The sequence below is a fragment of the Rhinopithecus bieti genome, unplaced genomic scaffold (assembly GCF_001698545.2).
Source record: "Rhinopithecus bieti isolate Rb0 unplaced genomic scaffold, ASM169854v2 scaffold_57243, whole genome shotgun sequence".
Taxonomy (NCBI): domain Eukaryota; kingdom Metazoa; phylum Chordata; class Mammalia; order Primates; family Cercopithecidae; genus Rhinopithecus; species Rhinopithecus bieti.
Genome location: NW_016822477.1, coordinates 412,265 through 434,216, shown reverse-complemented (window position 1 = coordinate 434,216; position 21,952 = coordinate 412,265). Strand labels below are relative to the sequence as shown.

Below are 21,952 nucleotides of genomic sequence, written 5' to 3'. Positions count from 1 at the left end.
CTCAGGTCCAGAACACAGAGTCTATTTACCAGGCTGCACCCACTTACCCCACAGGATGACAGCCAGCAAAACTATTTATCCTACTTAGGAGGGCGCTGTTGGTCCTAAAACATCACTTTGGAAACTAGCCCACTACAGACTTGCTCTCAGGCTGACCTGTTTTTCAAAGAGTACAGGCACATAGATGCTAAACATACAGAAACCAATTTCTTTACAAACATCCGAACTTGCATATTCCCTTGAAGTGTTTGTGTACTCTGAAGGTATACATTACCCAGTTTGAAGATCACCCATGACTCTGGGCCAAAAGTTGCAAAATCAGCCACCTTCAGGGGCTAAGCAGGAAATATCAGTGTGAGCAGCCAGCTGGATACAGGACAGCTGGAAGTGGTGAGGACAGGAGTGGAGTGTGCACGCCCCATCAATGAACAGCTCAAATTCAATTATTTTTAAAACACTGCACCAGCCAAGCCAGTCAGGTCTGGAGATGAAGTCAGCCCCAAGGGCCACCAGTTGGAGACCTCCACTGGGTTGACATCCAGATCTGCACTTCCAAAGTGCTCCAGGTGACCTGGCCTTTGCTTGGGTTTCCGAGGCCATGGCACCTATGCTGATGGCCTTGTTACTAAGTTATTTAAATGTTAGCATGTATACTCTACCTGACCTTCCTCAAATGCCACATCAGTGACTGACCATCCAGCAGTGGTGCTTTTTCTTCTAGAGCCCTGTTTGTCTGTGCTGTTTTCTTTATCCAACAATTCCTGCCCGGTCCTCACTGCCAAGCAGACAAAGCTGCTAAACACACATACCACTATGGTCTTCAAGATAAATGTGAATGTCTTTGCCTTTTCCATTCTGTGCACAGTCATTTGCAGGTACTTGTAAGGCTTTCATTCCACTAATGAACACAAGTCTTTTTTATGTTGAGCCCAAATCTTCCTTCCTGTTCCTCCTTCTCATTGGCCCTCCCTCTTCCCTCTGCAGCTGTACAGACTAATTTTATATTTAGAAAGCTATCATGTGTTTCCCCACCAACTTTTCTTCTCCAAGCTAAAAATTCTTGTTGTGCCAACTGTTCCTGACAGGGTATGTTTGCTAAGACTCTTTACTTACCATTAAGAATATTGTAAATATTCTTAAATTTGTGGATATTCTTGAATTTGTCAATCTTAAAATGTGATTTCTAGAACTAAGTCAGTATTCTAGGTAGTATATTACAGCACAAGATCAGTGAAACCATCATCTCCCCTAATTTGAACTTTAAACCTTTGTTAATGCAGCCTCAGACTGTCTTCCTTTCAAAAATTCTTGGTCAGCCGCTGTGGCTCGCCCCTGTAATCCCAGCACTTTGAGAGGCCAAGGCAGGTGAATTGCTTGAATCTAGAAGTTCAAGACCAGCCTGGGCAACATATCAAATCCCCAGCTCTACAAAAAATATAAAAATTAGCCGAGCATGGTGGCATGTGCCTGTATTCCCAGCTACTGGAGAGGCTGAGGCAGGAGGATCACCTGAGGTTGGGAGGCCAAGGTTGCAATGAGCCATGATTGTGCCACTGCATACCAGTCTGGGCCACAGAGTGAGACCCTGACTCAAAAAAAAAAAAAAAAATATTTAGCACACAGCGGGCTCATGTTGAGCTTGTAGAAAACAAAATCATTCGATTATTTTCATATAGACTGTTCTTATGCCCAGTGTTCCCATTTTTCCAGATTAACAGTGAATTTTAACCTTTTGTATATGAGAGCCTCATATTTATTTTTGCTCTTCTTGGTTTCAGTATATTATTACATCCTACAAGGTTCTTTGTGTATTTTGTTTCTGTCATCTGGTACATTTATTAGCAATTTCTCAAACTGTGTCTTCATCCCAAGTTGCCCTTGAGTCAGCCAGCCACGTGGAAAGGCCTGTGCCCTTCTTAAAGAACCCCCATGGCATTTGATGATTGTTGGTCTTGTCTGGTGCTCTCCTCTCTGGTAGCCTGCATTTCCCAGAGGGTGCTTCAACTTCTTTATTGATTTCTTTATTTATAAAATAGAAAACTGAAGCCTGGCCACTTGTGTGACTTTCTCAAGGCCAACCAGCTCATAGCAGTAGAGCTTAGTCTCGGTCTTTAGAGAAGCCCTTTTCAAAGGTGATACAGAAGTCAGAATACTTTAATAAGAATAGTCGCTGGAGCACTTTGAAAAACAGATTCAAAGGTCACGAATCTGACTAAGTCAGAATTGCCAGAAGAAAGGCCTGCTCATCTGTTTATAAAAAAAAAATTCCTTAAGTCACCATGGTGTCTGCAGAAAAAATAATAACAATAATAATTCTTATTATCCTGGAAGTTTGAGAAACACGATTTATCTGCTATTTTTCCCACAAAGTGAATTATCTTGTCCAAAAAAAGCTAAGGAGGTTACTGTGCAGTAAATTTGTTCTTAGTAGATCCATTCTAACTCTTGCAAATCACCTCTTTATTTTCTAAGTTCTCACAAACCAAGTGATTAATACCCCATCATGAAATTTTGTCAGCTATCACCTTGACACTGCCCACAGTATAATTTCCACAACTTACTTGTTCCTCATTTTGGAAAAATGGGATAATATAATCCCTATTTCCAGTTTTCTAAGACTGCGACCTTTCATGATGACTTCCCAGGGGGTACCAGCAATGATTCCACAGTCGTATCTGTAAGGCCTTTCTGTTTTCTGGTAGATCATGCATCTAGACCTAGTGATCTGACCTCAAATAAACCAGGTGAATGCCCAGAGCTCCATGGGCTCCGGCCTACCCCCTAACATAGAAGGCCTGTGTCATTTCCATACAAAGAACACACCCTTAGCAAGGATGGATTGATTCAGAGCAGGATTTCTGAAGCCCTCCACCTGCCTCTGGCTTGTACTGAGATGCATCCTGAGGTCTCCTAACTATACCCCACCATGATCTTCCAGGATTCTGACATTGCTCTCCTGAATTTGAACCAAAAATACTCGAACAGTTCACCCTATATGACAGGCACTGTGGCTAGGTACTGGGGAAACAGAGAATTGTAAGACATTGCTCCTGCTTAGCCCTATGAGGGCCAGTCTCCTCATCTGACCCATACCTCCAGCCCCAACCTATATCCGAGTTACTTTTATTCAGGAGCTGAGGTCCCATTTTTCTACTCTAGAATAAGTAGGATACTGCGTAGAAGGGTCCCAGCTATTGGCTGTTCATTGGGCTACCTCTCCCATGCTTCTCCTTGAGCATCTCGGGGGCCTTGGCACTCCACTTTCAGACACTGCTATTCGTGGTTCTTTGAGCAGTGTCCTTCTCCCATACAGTTCTCACGCTTTCCTGCCAGTGGGTCTGTCCAGCCCTTGGCCTCATCATTCCTATAACTTGGCGTTACCTTGAGTGCTCGCTAAGTCAAGGCCCTTCTCTTATCAGCGATAAAGAGACCTGCATTTGTAGCTCACTTGTGCCTACAACAGATTTCCCAAAGTTTTTAAGAACACTAATCCTATGAGAGACTCTGAGAACAGAAAGACGGGGGGAAAGAAATTCCCTGATTAAGTAAGCATGGGAAATGTTTATTTGAGACTGATTTCACTGGAGATCTTTGAAGATGCACTGGAGATCTTTGAAGACTCATGATGCCCTTTAGCGTATTAAATGAAGGCTGTGTGAAACTCTGTAGTAGGAATGTGTTCAGGTTTGGTTAAGCTGCTGTTTCCAGGCATTCAATGTATTTTGCGGTTCCTGTAATTGTCAGTTTTTCCATAACACCTAATAATACCCACAGAACTCCATAAAACCCATTTTGAGAAATCTCAGCCTAGACAATATCCAGTTATCTGGAATGGACTGCTTTGTAATACATTTCATATGGATATGGACACAGCCTAAATTGTATCTTCCTTATGTATATGTATTCATTATAAAGGTAATATACCAACATTTCAAAAATTTAGGGAATAGAGAATTATTTTAAAACATACATAATTCCAGGGTCAAACACAACTATATTACACAAGTTCTTAACCTTGGTAATATCCACAAATAGAATTTAGGGAGTCTATGAATAGAAATGGAAAAAAAATACATCTTTATTTTCACTAACCTCTAGCTGAAATTTAGCATTTCCTCTGATTATAAATGTGGAAATAAACTACAGTAATGTAGGCAATGCCTATTGTCACCAATAGAAATGGCAACTTTTTCATTATACTTCACAGTTGTCGCTAATATCTCCAAGAATTATTTACGCTCAATTTATATTTTCAAAAATGTTACTTAACCTACTACTATGCTTTCTACTGTGTTAATAAAAAAACACATACATTCTAATAGCACAAATTGTTCCTATAACATGTGATCACTGTATTCAACAGTATTTCCTTCATAACCATTTCATTTTATGCATTTAAAACATCATTCCGAGAAGGGATCCTATCTCACCAGACAACCAGAGAAGTATGTGACACAAAAACAAGTGAAGAACCCCTGCCGTATTAACATTTAATATCTAGCGCTTTATGACTGTCATTTTATATAATTGCACTTTAAATACATAAAACAAAGAATACAGAATTATATGTATATTTATGTAGTATATATATTTACATGTATAGCTATTTTCTGTATGCACACACATACATTGTATAGAGTATATATTAACACACACATGTATGCACACATATGCAGAATTGTATATGTGTGTGTGCATATACAATATTCTATATAATATATTCAATGCATAAATATTGAATAAAAGAATTTGTTGAACAAAAGGATTTGTTCAATTCCTTTGTTCAATAAATATATAACAATTATTTGTTCATGTCTCATTCTCTCCAGCAGACAACTACTGCTTACTGACCCCGTTCCTCTATTGTTGGACTTCTAGGTTGTTTCCGGCATTTAGTTCATGCAAGTAACATTTCCTATATTTCAGATGATTTTCTTAAGCTAGATTGGTTCCCAGACCTGTACTGATGCTCATCACTTCACAGTAATTCCACTAAACATGGAGTATGTGACCTCCCTGGCTGCACACATCAAGTTTCCTAAAGTTTCTAGGCCTGTTTTGTTAATCTGATTTATGGTTCAGAAAGCCTTTTGAAAAAAATTTTATTTAAACCAACAACAATTCTTTTGGTCTCTTTGTCCATAGGGATTCTAACATTGTTCTCAAGGTCAGGGGCCTGTAGATACTATTTTAAGAAGGAAAAAAAATGGTTTCTTAACAGAGACGTACTTTTGAAAAACTGATGGGTGACTCACTTCTTCAGTCATTTGGGATTGGTGCTGGTTCCCCAAATCACCAAAACTTTCTCTTGGAGGGGTTGTCCCGGGAACCTGGCTAGCTGAGCACCGCACACAGTCTTCTGGAGATTGTGTATAAAAGCTCCAGGACTCTTCCTGCAGGAAGGCTGACGTTCACCCAAGTGTTGACATTGTGTTTCAAGTGAATCTAGATTTTTTTCCTCCTCTCCCAAATGTATCAAAATAGGTTAAGCTACTTTTAATGATTGTGTTAAACATCAGGGGTAGTTTTGAAGGTTATAAATGAATTCAGTAGCTTGGCATCTGCAGTTTACAATTATTGCTATTTTACAGGCTCATCAGTTAGCATCTATGCAAGCGCAGGCTTATAATGGTGGGAATGCCAACCCCCCACCTGCCAATAATGAGGAAGAGGAAGATGAGGAGGACGAATATGATTATGACTATGAATCCCTTTCTGATGGTAAGAGAAACAGATCCCTATGCTGTGCACAGGAAAATTCTTGGATGATTTTCCACATTTTTCTTTCTAAAATAAATCTAGAGCTCCAAAGACCAATACTGCAGGTGGTTGTAATACTGTCCAGGAGTTTCTGAATTCAGTCACTTAAGCAAGGACTGAGGAAGGAAGGGGATTCTGTTAGCCACCACTTAAGGAAAGAAGAGGCAGGTGGGGAAGTTACAGGGAGTCATTCCTATGACAAGTTTCTAGAGGAAGAGATGGAATTGCAGCAGAGAAACCCTGTTTTCACCCTTTAGCTTCTAGTGTGTCTGGTACTTTTGGCAGGAATCGTAGGCTGAGGCTGCATCCTTTCTCCTGCACCATCAGCAGGGGGCAGCATCACAGCTCTGTGCTCTCCGTTCCTTTCACACTCTTGCTCTGGCATTCTAGCAGGGAAAAGAAAGGAGCCTCATTTCCCCTCCCTCCCTGTTTTCATACCATTAAGCCAACAAGATCTTTCCTTCTGGCCCAACCAAAGAGAAAAAACATGGGTAATACTAATGATACAATACAAAAAAGCCACATGAATTGATGTTAACTACAGATTACTAGCGGAGGATTCTTCTCACATGAGAATTAGGTTTTCAGCGTGTTTCGTTTGCGTTAAACATTTGTTAGAGATTGTAGAATGTTTACTCAGGTACCTTTGCTGATAGTAGACTGTTTCATTTTGGCGATGTCTGAAAGACAACAATATAATAATAAGAAAATGCCAAGGTTCCTATTTCTGTAAACATTATATAGTAGAATATACTGTTTCTATATAGAATAATTATTTTGCTAAATATGCAGATATGCCCAGACCAGAAACCATCTACCATTAAGTCGTCTCAAGCATAAGACAACTGAGCCGCCTCCTCCAAATATCTGCTCCTCAGAAATTTGAGTTGTCTCCAGTCATAGTTCAGTTTTGTAAGCCTCCATCACTGGTTATGCTGCAGTGTCTGTCTGCCCCCAAATATAATACCAAACTACATCATTTAGTATTTGTCCTTAGTAATAGTTGATTGCTCCATACCACCAATTAAAAGCCAGTTTGCTACACCTGAAACCCCATGAGCTAATATGAGGGACATAACTCATCAGATAGTAAGAGAAAAAAAATTAAAAGGAGTCAAGACAATTTCTCTGCAAAGTCATTGGAATGAATTTTTTTATTAACTTATTCTTCCCCATGGATTTCTTCCCCAATACAGTTGCAGTAATGCCCCATAGAAGAACAAATTGATTCAGATATGAAAGGAAAAGCACACTTAAGAAATCAACTAATCCAGATGTCATATGCCCCTATAAGTAGTTAGTCCGCTAGAAAACACATTTGCTCTTTCATAAATTACTCCTGTGCTTTTTCTGTATTTCTGAGAACAGGAAAGGGAAAGACTTTTTAGAAATTATTATACTGTAGATTTTCACATAAAGAAATAACAAAAAGCTATTATAGATGGTTTTGATTTGCAAATAACAAAATGAACAGGTGGGAGAAGGATTTTCTGATTTATTTTCATTTGGGACAGTAAAATTTAGTCCTATACCACTGAATTTCTAAGATAAGTTGCATGCAATTTTAACAATCCACGTATGCAGAGGTGGTGTATCATTGGAAAAGGGGACCACGCAAGGCTCTGTTCCAATAGACTTTGAGACCTGGGGCAATGTCTTCACCACTTTAGGCCTTAGATGCCTCAGATATGTAATGAAAAGGTTCTGCAAAGTGGTGATTTTCTTCCTCTACTTCCAGCACTAACATCTATAATGTATGACCACTTAAGCCCACTACCACTACATGAGTATTTCCCCCTTCATTGAAAGATCCCTCTGACTGGATGATTCTCAAACAGGCATTGTAGTTATGCTGTGACTTATGCAGGCCTTGTAGTTATGCTTGTTGAAGCTTGTCCAGTTAAGGCTTCCATATGTGACTATTAAATGCCTTACTAGCCATATGCCTTTGATTATTGTTGTGACCATCTCCACTTTCTCCAGCAGGGATAGAAAACAGAAATCTACCTGCTGTGGGAAGCACCATTACCAGCCTCTTAGGGGGCCTCAAAGGTTTCCTAGCTTCTTGTAATAATGTGTCCTTTTGAGAATCAGATGAGAGCTGTCACCTTTGAAAAATAAAACGTGCTCTCAAAATTCTGCACAACTGCAAGAGTTTCACAAGTTTCCTGAGACCCTCATAGGCATCCTAGATTAGGAACCCATCTCTAAAGTCAGGGTGCCCAGTTTATCTCTGTGGCATCTCTTGTCCTTGGTTTTCATGCCGATTAAATAAAGGAATTAATCTAACACCATTTGGGCTATAAAAATGAGATAATGCCTAGCCACGGAATTATTGCAAGTAAACCCTAAGGAAGTTGCAAACGAGAGTTATTTATTTGAGAAATTGTAACTCTGCCTTTTGGGTAATAAATTCTTAATGAATATTTTTCTCCCAACCTTGTCGTTTATCTTGTGTCTAGTTTTGAACGTACACTGCAGACAAATTTGAATTTATGACTTAACATAGACATATTCTATGACAATGACAGCACAATTCCAAGAAATTAATCTGTTTCTGTACCTTTGAAATGAAGTCATATTGGGAGTATTACAACAGTCAGTAATTGAAAATATGTAACATGAATGTGTCAGCCCTTGGCATGATTCACATTAGTAATGTTTACATTTCGTTTACTGCTAGTCCTTGCATCATTCAACAAAATATTAAATCTATAGAACATTTCTTGTTTCATTTATTTATAATCTAAGCTGCTGTTATTTGTGCTTTGCTTCATACCTTTGTTTAATTTATCTGGTGTTTGTCTTAATTTTCTCCTTCCTTTACCCCTTTCTGATTCTGTTTTTCTGTAGCAGATGTCCTTACTGCCTCCCCTGCTCCTAACGGTCAGGAAGGTAAATGCCATTTGAACGGGGCATTTTAACTGCATGGACGTCAGCATTCTGTTTCCAATTTCTTGGGCCCGGTTAGCATGGCGTTGTGGTACTTCTGTGAATACAAATGTAATGAAATGATTTATCTCATTTACTTCTTGTCAGCCTGCATGGCCCTGATTTGGTATAAGGTCCTTTTGGTCTAATCATTTGTGCTCTGATGATGCGATATTAAATCTTAGTGAGAAATTAGCTTTCTTGTTTTTCATTTTAAAAAATCATCATCACGATACACCTCTAATACCCTTAGAGTCATTCCGAGTAGAAAAGCAAAAAAAGAGCAAAATATAAGATTATATCTCATGATATAATATTTAGATACCTTTTATTTTCTGTTATGATTATCACTTAGTAAATTAATAACAATCATGAAAACTTTGCTTTTAATTATAATTGTAAAACTTTGCACTGCACCCAGTAATAAGTCTTTCCCCCCAGGTTTTGGCTTTCTCAAGGTAAAAGAAGTAAATAGCTTCATTTCAAAGTGAGAGTGATTAAATCATGTATGTACCTTCTAGAAGTGCTTCAGCCACTAAATCCTTCCCAAACATGTGTGCTGTCAGCTTCCTGATGTGGGATGTCTTCCATAATATTTGCATAGTTCCAATCATCTGTATGAAAATTGACATCTTCATTTAGATTATGTCGATATGCCAGATTATTTTGAATCATTTAAATTATGTCTATAAGCGACAAAAACTACTGATAAATAAATCAATTAAATTGAAAATAACTGCATCAACCCAATTTTTACAGTTAGGCTTCAAGCCATCATTTTGTTAACATACTTTATAGTTAGAGCCTCATTCTTATAGATAAGTACAAGTATCTGGATGTCCTCACAGTGATGCACATGTAGCTCTTAAGTGAAGCATTGGGTTCTTTTTCACTGAAGCCTGCTAACTAATTTTCAGACAACATTCTGGAAGACAGACCTGAAAATAAATCATGTAATGACAAGCTTCAGTTTGAGTATAGTGAAGAAATCCCCAAGAGGATAAAGAAGGCAGATAACTCTGCTTACAACAAAGGAAAGGTAGGTGAATGGTTTCTGTTAAATGACACTTGGACCATGTGGTACTCTTGTCGGTTGCAGATGGGATCCACTTCCTCCCTATCCCTCCCTTTCACCTTTCCCCTCACTTTCCCTTAGATGCCAAAGTTCACTTGGTGATATTAAGAGACACCCACCTTCCATTTATGGAAAGTTAGTCATTGATTCATCCAGCCAGTACCTACTGATGGTGTATGTGTGGCAGGTACTGAAGCGGCACAGGAGGTGGTTTAGTGATGGAGGCAGACATGTCAACTTTGCTGAAGATTAGTGCATAGAACAGTGATTATACTGTGTTATCAGAGAATCAAGGACAGGCTCTAAGGGAATATGAGGTTTGAGAAGGAAGATTTGGCTAAACAGACAAAAACAGAACATTCAGGCCAAGACGACAGCCAGGTATGTCCAGGGAATTGCAAGAAGTATTAAAGGCATTTGGGATGACCAAGAAGATAAACAGGGGCCAGATAGTAGAGGAATGACACTGAGAATAGAAAGATAAATGTGATACCCAGATCCTACCCTCAAGTGCCTCATGGTTTATAGATTCTGAGCAAATCTTTAGATGCAGTTGCAGTGACATTGTTGGACAATGGAATTATATGTCAAAAATTTGAGCCACAGAAGATACATAGTCAATCCTCTATTTAACAAAGATTTATTGACCATTCCACATGTAAGACAGTGGACCATGCACTGAGGGATGAATTAGACTCACCTCCTGCCCTCAGAAAGCTTTTACTCTAGGAAAGCTGTTGAGACATGTGTATGGATAATTACCATGCAAGGGGAAATACAGCAATAACACCAGAGAAGGACAGATAAAAGAGCTTTGGGAACTCAGAGGTGAGTGGCATATACCTTCCATGTAAAATGGTATCATTTTTCCCTTACCAGGTTTATGATATGGAACTGGGAGAAGAATTTTATCTTGATCAGAATAAAAAGGAAAGCAGACAGATTGCACCAGAGCTTTCTGACCTTGTAATCTATTGTCAAGCAGTAAAATTTCCAGGTAAGATAAGGCAATATCATCTATAACATTTAAAGATACCAAATGTTAAAAATATGCCATTTATTTAATTGGCATTGTGAACTCTCTCAAAATAACTAAACTGTGTTGCTGAAATCATTGTTATACCTCCTAAATATCTTTATTATTATAATTAGCCTTGATGCTCGTGAAGAAAAATACCATAAAATATTCATTTTCCAGGTCACACAATGTCTTTTTATAATAGTTAATAATTATAAAATAATAATACTCATAATTTCTCATTGCTAAAATGTATTAAATACTTAAGTACTAGGATTTGTGCCATTTACATACATTTCCTTTACTGTTCATAATGATTCTACAAGGTAGGCAGTATTATCTCCATTTTAAAATAAAGTCTGAGAGAGCTGAAGTAATTTGCCCCAAATTTCAAAGTATATCAGCCAAGATTCTTTGGTTTGAAAGTGGCAAAGGGAACTTTATTGACTCATGTACTTAAAAATGAAGACACACAGGTTTCAGGTAATGCTTAACCAAGGCACATGCTTTCTCTCTCCTCATTTCTCATTCCTCCTCCATCATGTTGGCTATCTCCCCTTTATTCCCTTCTGGTTGCAAGACGACTACAGCAGGCTAGCACTACATGCTTCTAGTTTCAGCTTCAGTGTAAGAGTCTCTTCCAGAACTTCCCGCAGAAGTGTCATTGTTTCTCATTGGGTCCTTTACCCAAGCCTTAACCAATCACTGTCGCCAGGGGGATGCAGTGCTCTGATAGTCTGGAGCCCATGTCACATGCTCCCCTCTGAACTGGGTAGCAAGGCCCCACCCACACCACAAGGACCAAGGATGGGGTTGAAGTGGAAGAAGAGATTTCCCCCAACTGACCATTTTTAGAAGTACAGTGGACTTAGGCTGATGAACCACTTTCCAAAAACAGTGTCCTTTTCAATTAATGAATGGTAGACCTATGGCTCTGAAGCCTATCTGTCTCCAAAGTCCTGCCCTTACCTGTTATACTGCCTGGCTTCTCTTGTTTCCGGCTGTTTTCAATGAGCATACTCAATTATATGTCCCACAAATGGGGCACCAGGGGGTGGAAGACAAACAAGAAAGTCCATAAGTACATGGAACTCAGAAAAATTCATCTCCTCATACTAGGAAAAAGGATCCTCTGGAATAAAATTTCTGAGAACAGGAAAGTGGCTAAGATAGGAGGATCAGTCTAAATGTTAGTAAACAGGGTATATAGACTTGCCCTCATCTTTTCAAGATGGGCTGAACTCAGGTCCCTCCCAGAGCATATCTTAAGCACCCGGTCTCACGCTGTGCCTGACAAATGGGCCAGAGGCATTGGGCTATTTAAAAGTTAGGTAAACTGCGTGTGGTGGTGCGTGCCTGTAGTCCCAGCTAACAGGGAGGCTGAGCAGGAGAAATGCTCGAGTCTAGGAGTTTAAGTCCAGCCTTGGCAACATATATAGCAAGATCTCATCTCTAAAAAATAATAATAATTAAATTTTTAAAAATCACAGTTAGGTAATAGTGAGTGCCCTTTTCACACACCAGAGTAAAAAAGTCATATTATTTAATGATATAAAAAAGCATATATTTTATGATATTAAAATAATTTTAAGTTTTCTCCTATAAACTGTTTTTAGACTGTTGGCAGCTGCTACTGCTTGTCTGCTAGTAAATCCTGTTGAGGAGGATATGAATCAGTAAGTAGCCAGCAAAGATTTCAAAGAAATGCAGGAACCTGGTCATTTAAGTTTAATTTCACAGACCATGACCTCATGGCATATAAGTACAATATTACCATTATTTGCAACTGGCAAAAATCTTTTTCTGATGGAGTAAAACCCTTTACCTGTCAAAGAGCCTGGAGGCTGGTATGTCCTTCATTGCAGGAACAAGGATGAGCGCCACTCTGTTCAAGAATCATACCCACTGCAGCTCTTATTCTTTATAAATGCAGTGAATGCCACACTCGGACCATTCCACTGGCTTTGTCTTTTCTTCTCAAGCACTGAGTAAATAAGGAGCACAGATTCCCAAAGATATTTGAAGTCAGTGTGAAAGATAAAGTCTCTGTGCCAGTAGAGAATCGTGGAAGGATCAAGAGGTCATTTGGTAGAGCTTCTAAGCATGTGGTTGTTCGGCTTATTTTAAAAATTCCAAGTATGTTGTTTTTTAAAAGTGTTCACATAGCGTACATTTCTTCATAGGTATAGTGTATTTTCATTTTCTTTAGAAAAATGAAATTTCTTACATTTTTCCCCAATTTTATTTCCTGTCTCAAAATAGCTAAATTGGATTGCCAGAATTATTGTTATAATACCTTCTAAATATTTCTTGTTATAATCATGTGTTTGATGCACATGAAGAAAATACTATAAATTGTTCATGTTGCTATGCCATTCATTTTAATTTTGCTACATTATCAATTTCAGTGTATGTCACCTTTCGTCATCCTAAGTCCCTTCTTACAAGGCATATGCAAAAACAAACAAACAAAAAAAAAAAAAAAACCCTTCATTGCAATGAGGCACTCAACAATCATGTGGTATGAGTATGAGGCCCACAGAAAGGAAGGAACTTTCCTACCATCAGAAGCGAGTTCAGTGGCAGGGCAAGAGCCAGATCTCCTGGCAGCTCCCCGGGCTGGGCTCTTTGCACCACACTCTGGAAGTAGTTGAGTTTTTTTGACCTGCTTTCTCTTAGGGTTTGTTTCTCAGTTGCATTTAGTACTTCTATTGTCCTGGGTTTTTTTTTCTCCTTCTAATAGGAAAAGAAAAGGATATGGTATTTTTATTTTATGACCCCACTTACCTAGTTTCCAATATCTTCCCACAAGCTCCCCTGCATCCCCCACTCTCCTCAGGGACCTAGATACACTGCCGTCTTTCTAGTGCCAGGCCATTGCTCAGAGTGTTCTCAACCTTGCCTGGCCTGCCTTCTCCCCTTGGCCCCAATCCAAATTCCAAGGACGGGGTCCTTGTAAAGTATCTGAGACTCTTCAACTCATTGTGACATCTCCTTTCTGGAGCTCCTTCATTTATGGGCGTATTTTTGGGTACCTCCTAGATACCCAATTGTTCCACAGTTAGGAATACAACCTTGTTCTTTTGAGTTTTTTTATTTTGACAGCTTTAGTGGTACAAGTAGTTTCTGGTTACATGGATGAATTGTATAGTGATGAAGTCTGGAATTTTAGTGCACCTGTCACCCAAGTCGTGTAAGTCATACCCAACAGGTAGTTTTTCATCCCTCACCTTCCTCCCACTCTCATTCTGAGTCTCCAATGTCCATTATACTGCTCTGTATGCCTTGACATACCCATAGCTTAAAAGAGTACAACCCTGTAAGAGAAAAATTATTCAGTGGTGACAAGATCATCAGATAAGATCATGAGTCGAGACCTGGGCTCTTGGCTACCACGCTCTGTGATTTGGCCAAGGCAAATCTTCTCTCTGAGCCTTTGTCACTCAAAAGTGGAGTTTACTAGAATCCTTATTTACTACACTTGCTGAAATCTCCAGAATCACCCAGGCCTCTTGATTAACATACCCAGTCTCAGGCTTCTCTACCAGGGATTTACACTTGGAAGGCACTGGGAGGTCCTGGTCCCTGGGTTTCTAAGGCAGGCAAGTCAGGAACAGGAAGAGCCAGATGATCTGGAATTCTGATTTTGAGGGGGATTTTGCCTCATTCTCCTTTGAATCCACCACACAGCCCACAGAGCAGACACCCAGGGATTCCATGGTGAGGCTCGTCTGGAAGATTCTGTGACTTCCAGGGTTCATTTTTATTCCTACACTGAAGGAGCCACATGGAGAGAGCCTTGCAAATGTCAGTCCATTCCCTGGATACACACTGTCATTTTCTCAGCACTGAGAGATAAGCTTTGTTCATCAAATAGTGGTTTGCTAACAAGCCATTTGAATGACAAAAGTAGAACCCTGCTGCCTTGGGCAGCTTTGGGCTAGCTGGGTGTGGGTCCCTGGCACTGAGTGTTGCCATTCCCCACAGAGAGCCTTGGCCGTCCCCCATGGCTGTTCTGGGTTACTCAGATCCACAGTAGTGCTGCAGGTTGGAACACCTTGGAGGGCAAAGGGATGCATTTCAGGAAATGAGAGGGCTAGGAACAGAACTTTTGGGAGAATGTCAACCAACACACCATTGAGAGGTAGCCCTGTTCACTGAAACTTAATTACCCTTGGTGCCTCCCAATATCTTGCAAAACCAGTGAAGACAGCTCTTTGGGCCTACAGTAAGATGAGGCCCAGCTGTGCCCTGCAGAGCATGGCAGGCAAGGCACTCAGGAAGGAGAAGGAGCCGTGTGACCCTGTGAGTGGCTCTTGGACTGTCCCCAGACTCAGCTTCTCTCCTGATTTTAGCTGTGCCAATATGTTGAATCCTCTGATGTGTCCGGAAAAGCATCCAGAAGAAAGCCTAGCACTGATTATATTTACAGTAATGGATCACTTAATCATGGAGAGACATTCTGAGAAATGCTTCATTAGATTATTTGGTCATTGCGAAACATCATAGAGTGAACTTAGACAAAGCTGCAGTGTAGCCTACTACACACCTAGGCTAAATGGTGGAGCTGATTGCTCCTAGGCTACCAGCCTGTATAGCACGTTACTGTACTGAATACTGTAGGTAAGTATAACACAATGAGAAGTATTTGTGCATGCAAACATACCTAAAAAGACAAGGTACAGTAAAAATATGGCATGAAAAATTTAAAACGGTACATCTGTATAGGGCACTTATCATGAATGAAGCGTGCAGGCCTGGAAGTTGCTCTAGGTGGGTCAGTGAGTGAGTGGTCAGTGAATGTGAAGACTTGGGACATTACTGTACATGACTATCAACTTTATAAACACTGTATACTAGGTTACACTACATCTATAAATAAAAAATTTTCTTCAAAATAAATTAACCTTAGCTTACTGTAACTTTTATTTTATAAATTTTATTTTGTTAACTTTTGATTCTTTTGTAATAACACTTAGCTTAAAACACACACACATTGTATAATTGTATAAAAATATTTTCTTTCTTTTTTTATTTTTATTTTTTAATTAGACACCTGACCTTGCTCTGTCATCCAGGCTGGAGTGCAGTGGTAGAATCATGGCTCACTGTAACTTTGAACTCCTGGGCTCAAGTGATCCTCCCACCCTAGTCTTCTGAATAGCTAGGACTACAGGCATGTGCCACCAATACCTGGCTAATTTTTTTTTTTTTTAGAGACAAGGGTCTCACTATGTTGCCCAGGCTGATCTCCTGGACTGATCTGCCTTCACCTCCCAAAGTGCTGGAAATACAGGCATGAGCCATCGCACACAGCCATTTTCTATCTTATTTTTTTTTTCCTTTTTTTTCCCCCATTCTGTGACTCTAGCCAAAGACATTTGCTTTCTTTATTCTATAAGATTTTCTCCATTTTTAATTTTTTTACTTCATTTTATTTTTTTTTATTTTTTAAACTTTTTTTACTAAAAACTGAGATACAAACACCCACATAAGCCTCAGTCTACATAGCGTCAAGATCACCAATATCAGTGTCTTCCACTTCCACATCTTCTCCTATGAAGGTCTTCAGGGACAATAACAAGCATGGAGCTGTCATCTCCCGTGATAACAATGCTTTCTTCTGGAATACTTCCTGAAAGACCTGCCTGAGGCTGTTTTACAGTTAACATATATATGTGTGTGTATATATATATATATAACTTAAATATATGTATATACACACACGTAATGTAGAAGGAGTATACTCTAAAATAATGATAAAAAGTATAGTATAGTCAATATATAAACCAGTAACATATTTATTATTAAGTATGTTCTGTACATAATTGTATGTACTAGACTTCTATATGACTGGCAGTGCAGCAGATTTGTTTACACCACTCTAATCACAAACACTTGAGTAATGTGTTATGCTATCATGTTAGGACAGCAGAAGGTGACAGGAATTTTTCAGCTCCAGTACAATCTTAAATGGGACCACCACCATATATATGGTCTGTTGACCTAAATGTTGTTTTGTGGCTAATCAATGTACATTGCCTGTCTAGTTAGGGAGTTGATTTCAAAGCTTCCAGACAAATTAGGATTTCTGAAGGAAGATGCCATCATATGCACTGAAGTTAATTTATTCTTTTGTTTTTTAAGTAATTTTTTTTCTTTTTAGAGACAGAGTCTTGCTAAGTTGCCCAGGCTGGCCTCAAACTCCTGGCCCAAGTGATTCTCCTGCCTCAGCCTCCCAAGTCACTGGGACTACTGGTGTGCACCACTGCATCTGGTTCTGGAGTTGGTTTATTCCTAAATACCTAGATGACTTCTGCTCAAACTTCTATCTTGAAGCTTTAGTCACGTCAGATGTTCCAACATCTATATCTAAAATAAGCTTTCTCATTCACAATCGCAAGGGAAAACACAGATGAAAGGAAAACCCTGAAATTAACTAGAGACTCAGCAGAGGAAGGGAGGCAGCCACCAGGCTAACCGTGTGGATTTAAATCCCAGCTCTGTCTCTCCATGACCTTGACTTGAACAGTTATGTATTATAGCTGCTCTGCACCTGGGATTCCCTATCTGTAAAAGGGGTGTAACAGTCCTAACCTAAAGGATTGCTGTAAAAATTAGCAATAAAGTATCTAGTGTGATTAGCACATCGGCTGGAACATGACGGATGGATCACTTGAGGTCAGGAGTTCGAGATCAGCCTGGACAACATGGTGAAATGCCGTCTCTACTAAAAATACAAAAATTAGCCAGGTGTAGTGGTGCACACCTGTAATCCCAGCTTTCTGGAAATGTCGTTATTGGTAAGTGAGCCAACAGGGTAGATGAAGGTTCATTTGTTGCTTCTTCATTATTTTTCTGGACCCCTTCTCACCATTCAAAATCCTTCCCCTTTTTTGATCACTCAGCCCTTGTTTACATTCTTCCCCTCCCCATCCCAAAAGAATAACCAGGCTCTTCACTGAGATACCCACATACTGGTAGAAGATATTGACATGTGGCAGGATACATGCAAAACTCCAGAATGAACAGAGCCTCTACCCCTGGCCTCCTCATCAGTTTTACTTGGGAGAAAATCCATTATTAAGTAATTGTGTCAAGAGCAAAATGTACACAAATATTAAGATCAAGGCATGAGAACTCAATAGTCTAAGTTTGTGCATGTTTGCTGTTATGAATACTTTGGAGGAGAAAAAAACACCTTAAAAGCCCCACGTTAAGCTATAATAATAAAAGCTACTATGGACTGAGCACTTCCCTGAACAAGACACACTACTATATTACCTTGTTTATTCCTAACCACAGCCCATTTATAGATGAGGGAGTGATGTAGAGAAGTTAAGTAACTTGTGTGAGGTTGCCCTGCTAAGAACAGATTTTAAACCCAGCGGTCTCACTCCAAAGTGTGTGCTCTTAAATACTATTCTATCCTGTCTCCTCTGATGATGTTCTTGGAAGGGGTATCATCATCGGAAAGAGGACCTCCTGAATGCTGCTTCAGCTTAGCGAATTACTCTCCAAAAGTACAATTACGACACTGGGAACAATTTGGAGGCAATTCTGGCTTCACTGGTGCCTTCAGCTCACTCTTTTTACATTGGAGCCAGGTCTATGTGGTGCGCATTCATTTCCTCATTCAGCAAATGTGTATTCAGTTCCTGCTCTGCACCAGGCACTGTGCCAGGCATGAAGGATCCAGGGAGTGGTTAGACCAGGAGTGAGAAAGAGAAGCCATGCAACATCATTATCACCATATTTCCCATTTAATCTTCAGACTAACCCTATCAGCGAGTTCCTATCATTACACACATTTTGTAGATAAGGAAACTGAGGAACAAAGAAGGAGGTGTTAAGTCAAGGCTAATACCAGTAGGAATTGAACCTAGACAACATGATACTAAAACTCAAGGAATAACCATTCCTTCATCTCTCCAAATTAAATAATTAGCCCCTGATCATTTCTGGCCACAGCACCTTCTTTTCATGCAGTTTTTCAAAATCTTTCTGATGCACAATCAGCTAAGTGTGTGTGTGATTTTGTGGTCATTCTATGATAAGCAGGCAGTTCTTGTTGCATTTGCCTATAGAGATTTTTAAAACTTTGCTTCAATTGCCTACAGTGCTATTATTAACAGAACAAAAACTGCTAGTAGGGTTTCTGTACTAGGTTCCAAGGGAGTAGTAGGACTTCAAAATAAACATTAACGGGGATGGAAAATGTTGAGTTGCCTTGCTTGTAGTTTTTGGCTTATTTATTTTCATTTTATGGGAACAGGACTGTCAACTCTAAATGCATCTGGCTCTAACAGAGGAAAGGAAAGGAAAAGCAGGAAGTCCATTTTTGGCAACAATCCGGGCAGAATGAGCCCAGGGGAGACAGCATCATTTAACAAAACATCTGGAAAAAGTAAAGTCACTTTCTTACAATATCTTTGCTTGATTCTGCATGCTGGATCATTTAGATATTTTACCGTCTAAGCACTTCCCTTGAATTTTTAAATTCTTTTCCATGAACGTCAATATTGTCTAAGTATAGTATAAATTTTGTAATTGCTAATTTACACTTTTAACGTACTAAAAACAGCATTTCAGGTTTGGCACAGTGGCTCATGCCTGTAATCCCAGCATTTTTGGAGGCCAACGCGGGTGGATCACTTGAGGTCAGGAGTTCGAGACCAGCCTGGACAACATGATGAAATGCTGTCTCTACTAAAAATACAAAAATTAGCCAAGTGTGTTAGTGCACACCTGTAATCCCAGCTACTAGGGAGGTTGAGGCAAGAGAATCGTTTGAGCCCAGAAGGCAGAGGTTGCAGTGAGCCGAGATCGCACCACTGTACCCCAGCCTGGGCGACAGAGCAAGATTCTGTCTCAAAAAAAATTTAAAATTAAAATAAAATAACATTTCACTGAAGATGTTTGAGCAGTGTTTACCTCACGAGTTAAAATTAGAGGCACCTTGGAACATTCTAGTGGTTTCTTGGAACTGTTCTCTTCACCATTATAACTCCAGAATATATGGCTATTTTATTTCTAGTTACTTTTTATTATGAAAGTAATAAATTCTCATAGTTAAAAACTCAAACAAGACAGAGTATTATTAAAATTCCTTTCCACTCAATGTCCTGGTCCTTTTCTCCAGAGGTAACCACTGTTAAGTTTATTGTGTTTTGTTCAAGAAAATAAGATCCTTTTAAGATAATCCAAATAGGATGCAGGCATACTTCGGAGATATTGCAGGTTTGGTTCCAGACCACTACAATTAAGTGAATATCACAATAAAGTGAGTCACATTAATTTTTTGGTTTCCCAGTACATGCAAAAGTTATGTCTACACTATACCATCGTCTATTAAGTATGCAATAGCATTATGTCTAAAAAATGTACATACTTCAATAGAAAATACTTTATTGATACAAAATGCTAACAATCATCTGAGCCTTTAGCAAGTTATAATCTTTTTTCTGGTGGAGGGTGTTGCCTTGATGTTAATGGCTGCTGATTCATCAGGGGGGTGATTGCTGAAGGCTGGGATGTCTGGCAGTTTCTTACAAGAAGGCAACAGTGAAGTTTGCCACATCATCCGACTCTTCCTTTTACAAAAGATTTCTCTGTATCATGCAGTGCTGTTTGATAGCATTTTACTCATGGTAGAACTTTCAAAACTGGTGTCAGACCTCAAACCCTGCTGCTGCTTTGTCAACTAAATGTATGAAATATTCTAAATCCTTTGTTGTCATTTCAACAATGTTCACAGGATCTCCACCAATAGTAGATTCCATCTCAAGAAACCACTTTCTTTGCTCATCCATTAAGAAGCAACTCCTTATCCATTCAAGTTTTATCATGAGATTGCAGGAATTCAGTCACTTCTGCAGGCTACACTTCTAGTTCTCTTGCTGTTTCCACCATATCTGCAGTTACTCCCCCCACTGAGGTTTTAAACCCCTCCAAGTGATCCATGAAGTTTGGAATTAACTTCCCCCAAACTTCTGTTAATGTTGCTCTTTTGACCTCCTTCCGTGAATCATGAATGCTCTTAAGGGCGTCTAGAATGGTGAATTCTTTCTAAAAGGTTTTCATTTTATTTTCACCAGATCCATCAGAGGAATCACAACTTATGGAATCTTTAGCCTTATGAAATTTATTTCTTAAATAAGACTTAAAAGTTCAAATTACTCCTTGTCCATGGGCTGCAGACTGGATACTGTGTTAGCAGACATGAAAAATCATGCTGTAAACAGATGTGCTGTCATCTAGACTTTGTTGTTCCATTTACAGAACACAGGCAGAGTAGATTTAGTGTGATTTTTAAGGGCCCTAGGATTTTCAGAACTGTCCGTAAGCATTGGCTTCACCTTCAAGTCACCAGCTGCATTAGCTACTAACAAGAGAGACAGCCTTTTCTTCGAAGCCAGGCCTTGACTTATCTTCTCTAGCTATGAAAGTCCTAGGTGGCCTCTTCTTCCAATAGAAGCCTGTTTCATTTACATTAAAAATCTGTTGTTTGGCCAGGCGTGGTGGCTCACACCTGTAATCCCCACACTTTGGGAGGCCGAGGCGGGCAGATCACAAGGTCAGGAGATTGAGACCATCCTGGCTCACACGGTGAAACCCCGTCTCTACTAAAAATACAAAAAAAATTAGCTGGGCATGGTGGTGGGCGCCTGTAGTCCCAGCTACTCAGGAGACTGAGGCAGGAGAATGGCGTGAACCTGGGAGGTGGAGCTTGCAGTGAGCTGAGATCGCGCCACTGCACTCCAGCCTGGGCAACAGAGTGAGATGCCATCTCAAAAAAAAAGATCTGTTGTTTAATGTAGCCACCTTCATCAATGATCTCAGCTGGATCTCATGAATAACTTGTTGTAGTTCTACATCAGTACTTGCTGATTTTTTGTTATGGAGATGACTTCTTTCCTTAAACCTCATGAACCAACCTCTGCTAGCTTCCAACTTTTCTTCTGCAGCTTCCTCATTTCTCTCAACCTTCATAAAACAGAAGAGAGTTCAGGGCCTTACTCTCAATTAGGCTTTGGCTTAAAATATGTTGTGGCTGGTTTAGTCTTCTCTCCAGACCACTAAATCTTTCTCCATATCAGTAATAAGGCTGTTTGGCTTCCTTATCTTTTGTGTGTTCACTGGAGTAGCACTTTTAATTTCTTTCAAGA

At 39.6% G+C, this 21,952-nt stretch overlaps 1 protein-coding gene across 1 annotated transcript in view; it reads left to right on the top strand.

Moving 5' to 3' along the window:
* Positions 1-21,952, top strand: part of PLCE1 (phospholipase C epsilon 1) — a 157,749-nt gene that overhangs the window by 105,311 nt on the left and 30,486 nt on the right. Inside the window, exons 18-21 of the mRNA XM_017860966.1 lie at positions 5,592-5,721; positions 9,609-9,730; positions 10,646-10,763; positions 19,060-19,191. Of these exons, the coding sequence (XP_017716455.1) occupies positions 5,592-5,721; positions 9,609-9,730; positions 10,646-10,763; positions 19,060-19,191 (502 nt within the window). The remainder of the gene's footprint in view (positions 1-5,591; positions 5,722-9,608; positions 9,731-10,645; positions 10,764-19,059; positions 19,192-21,952) is intronic.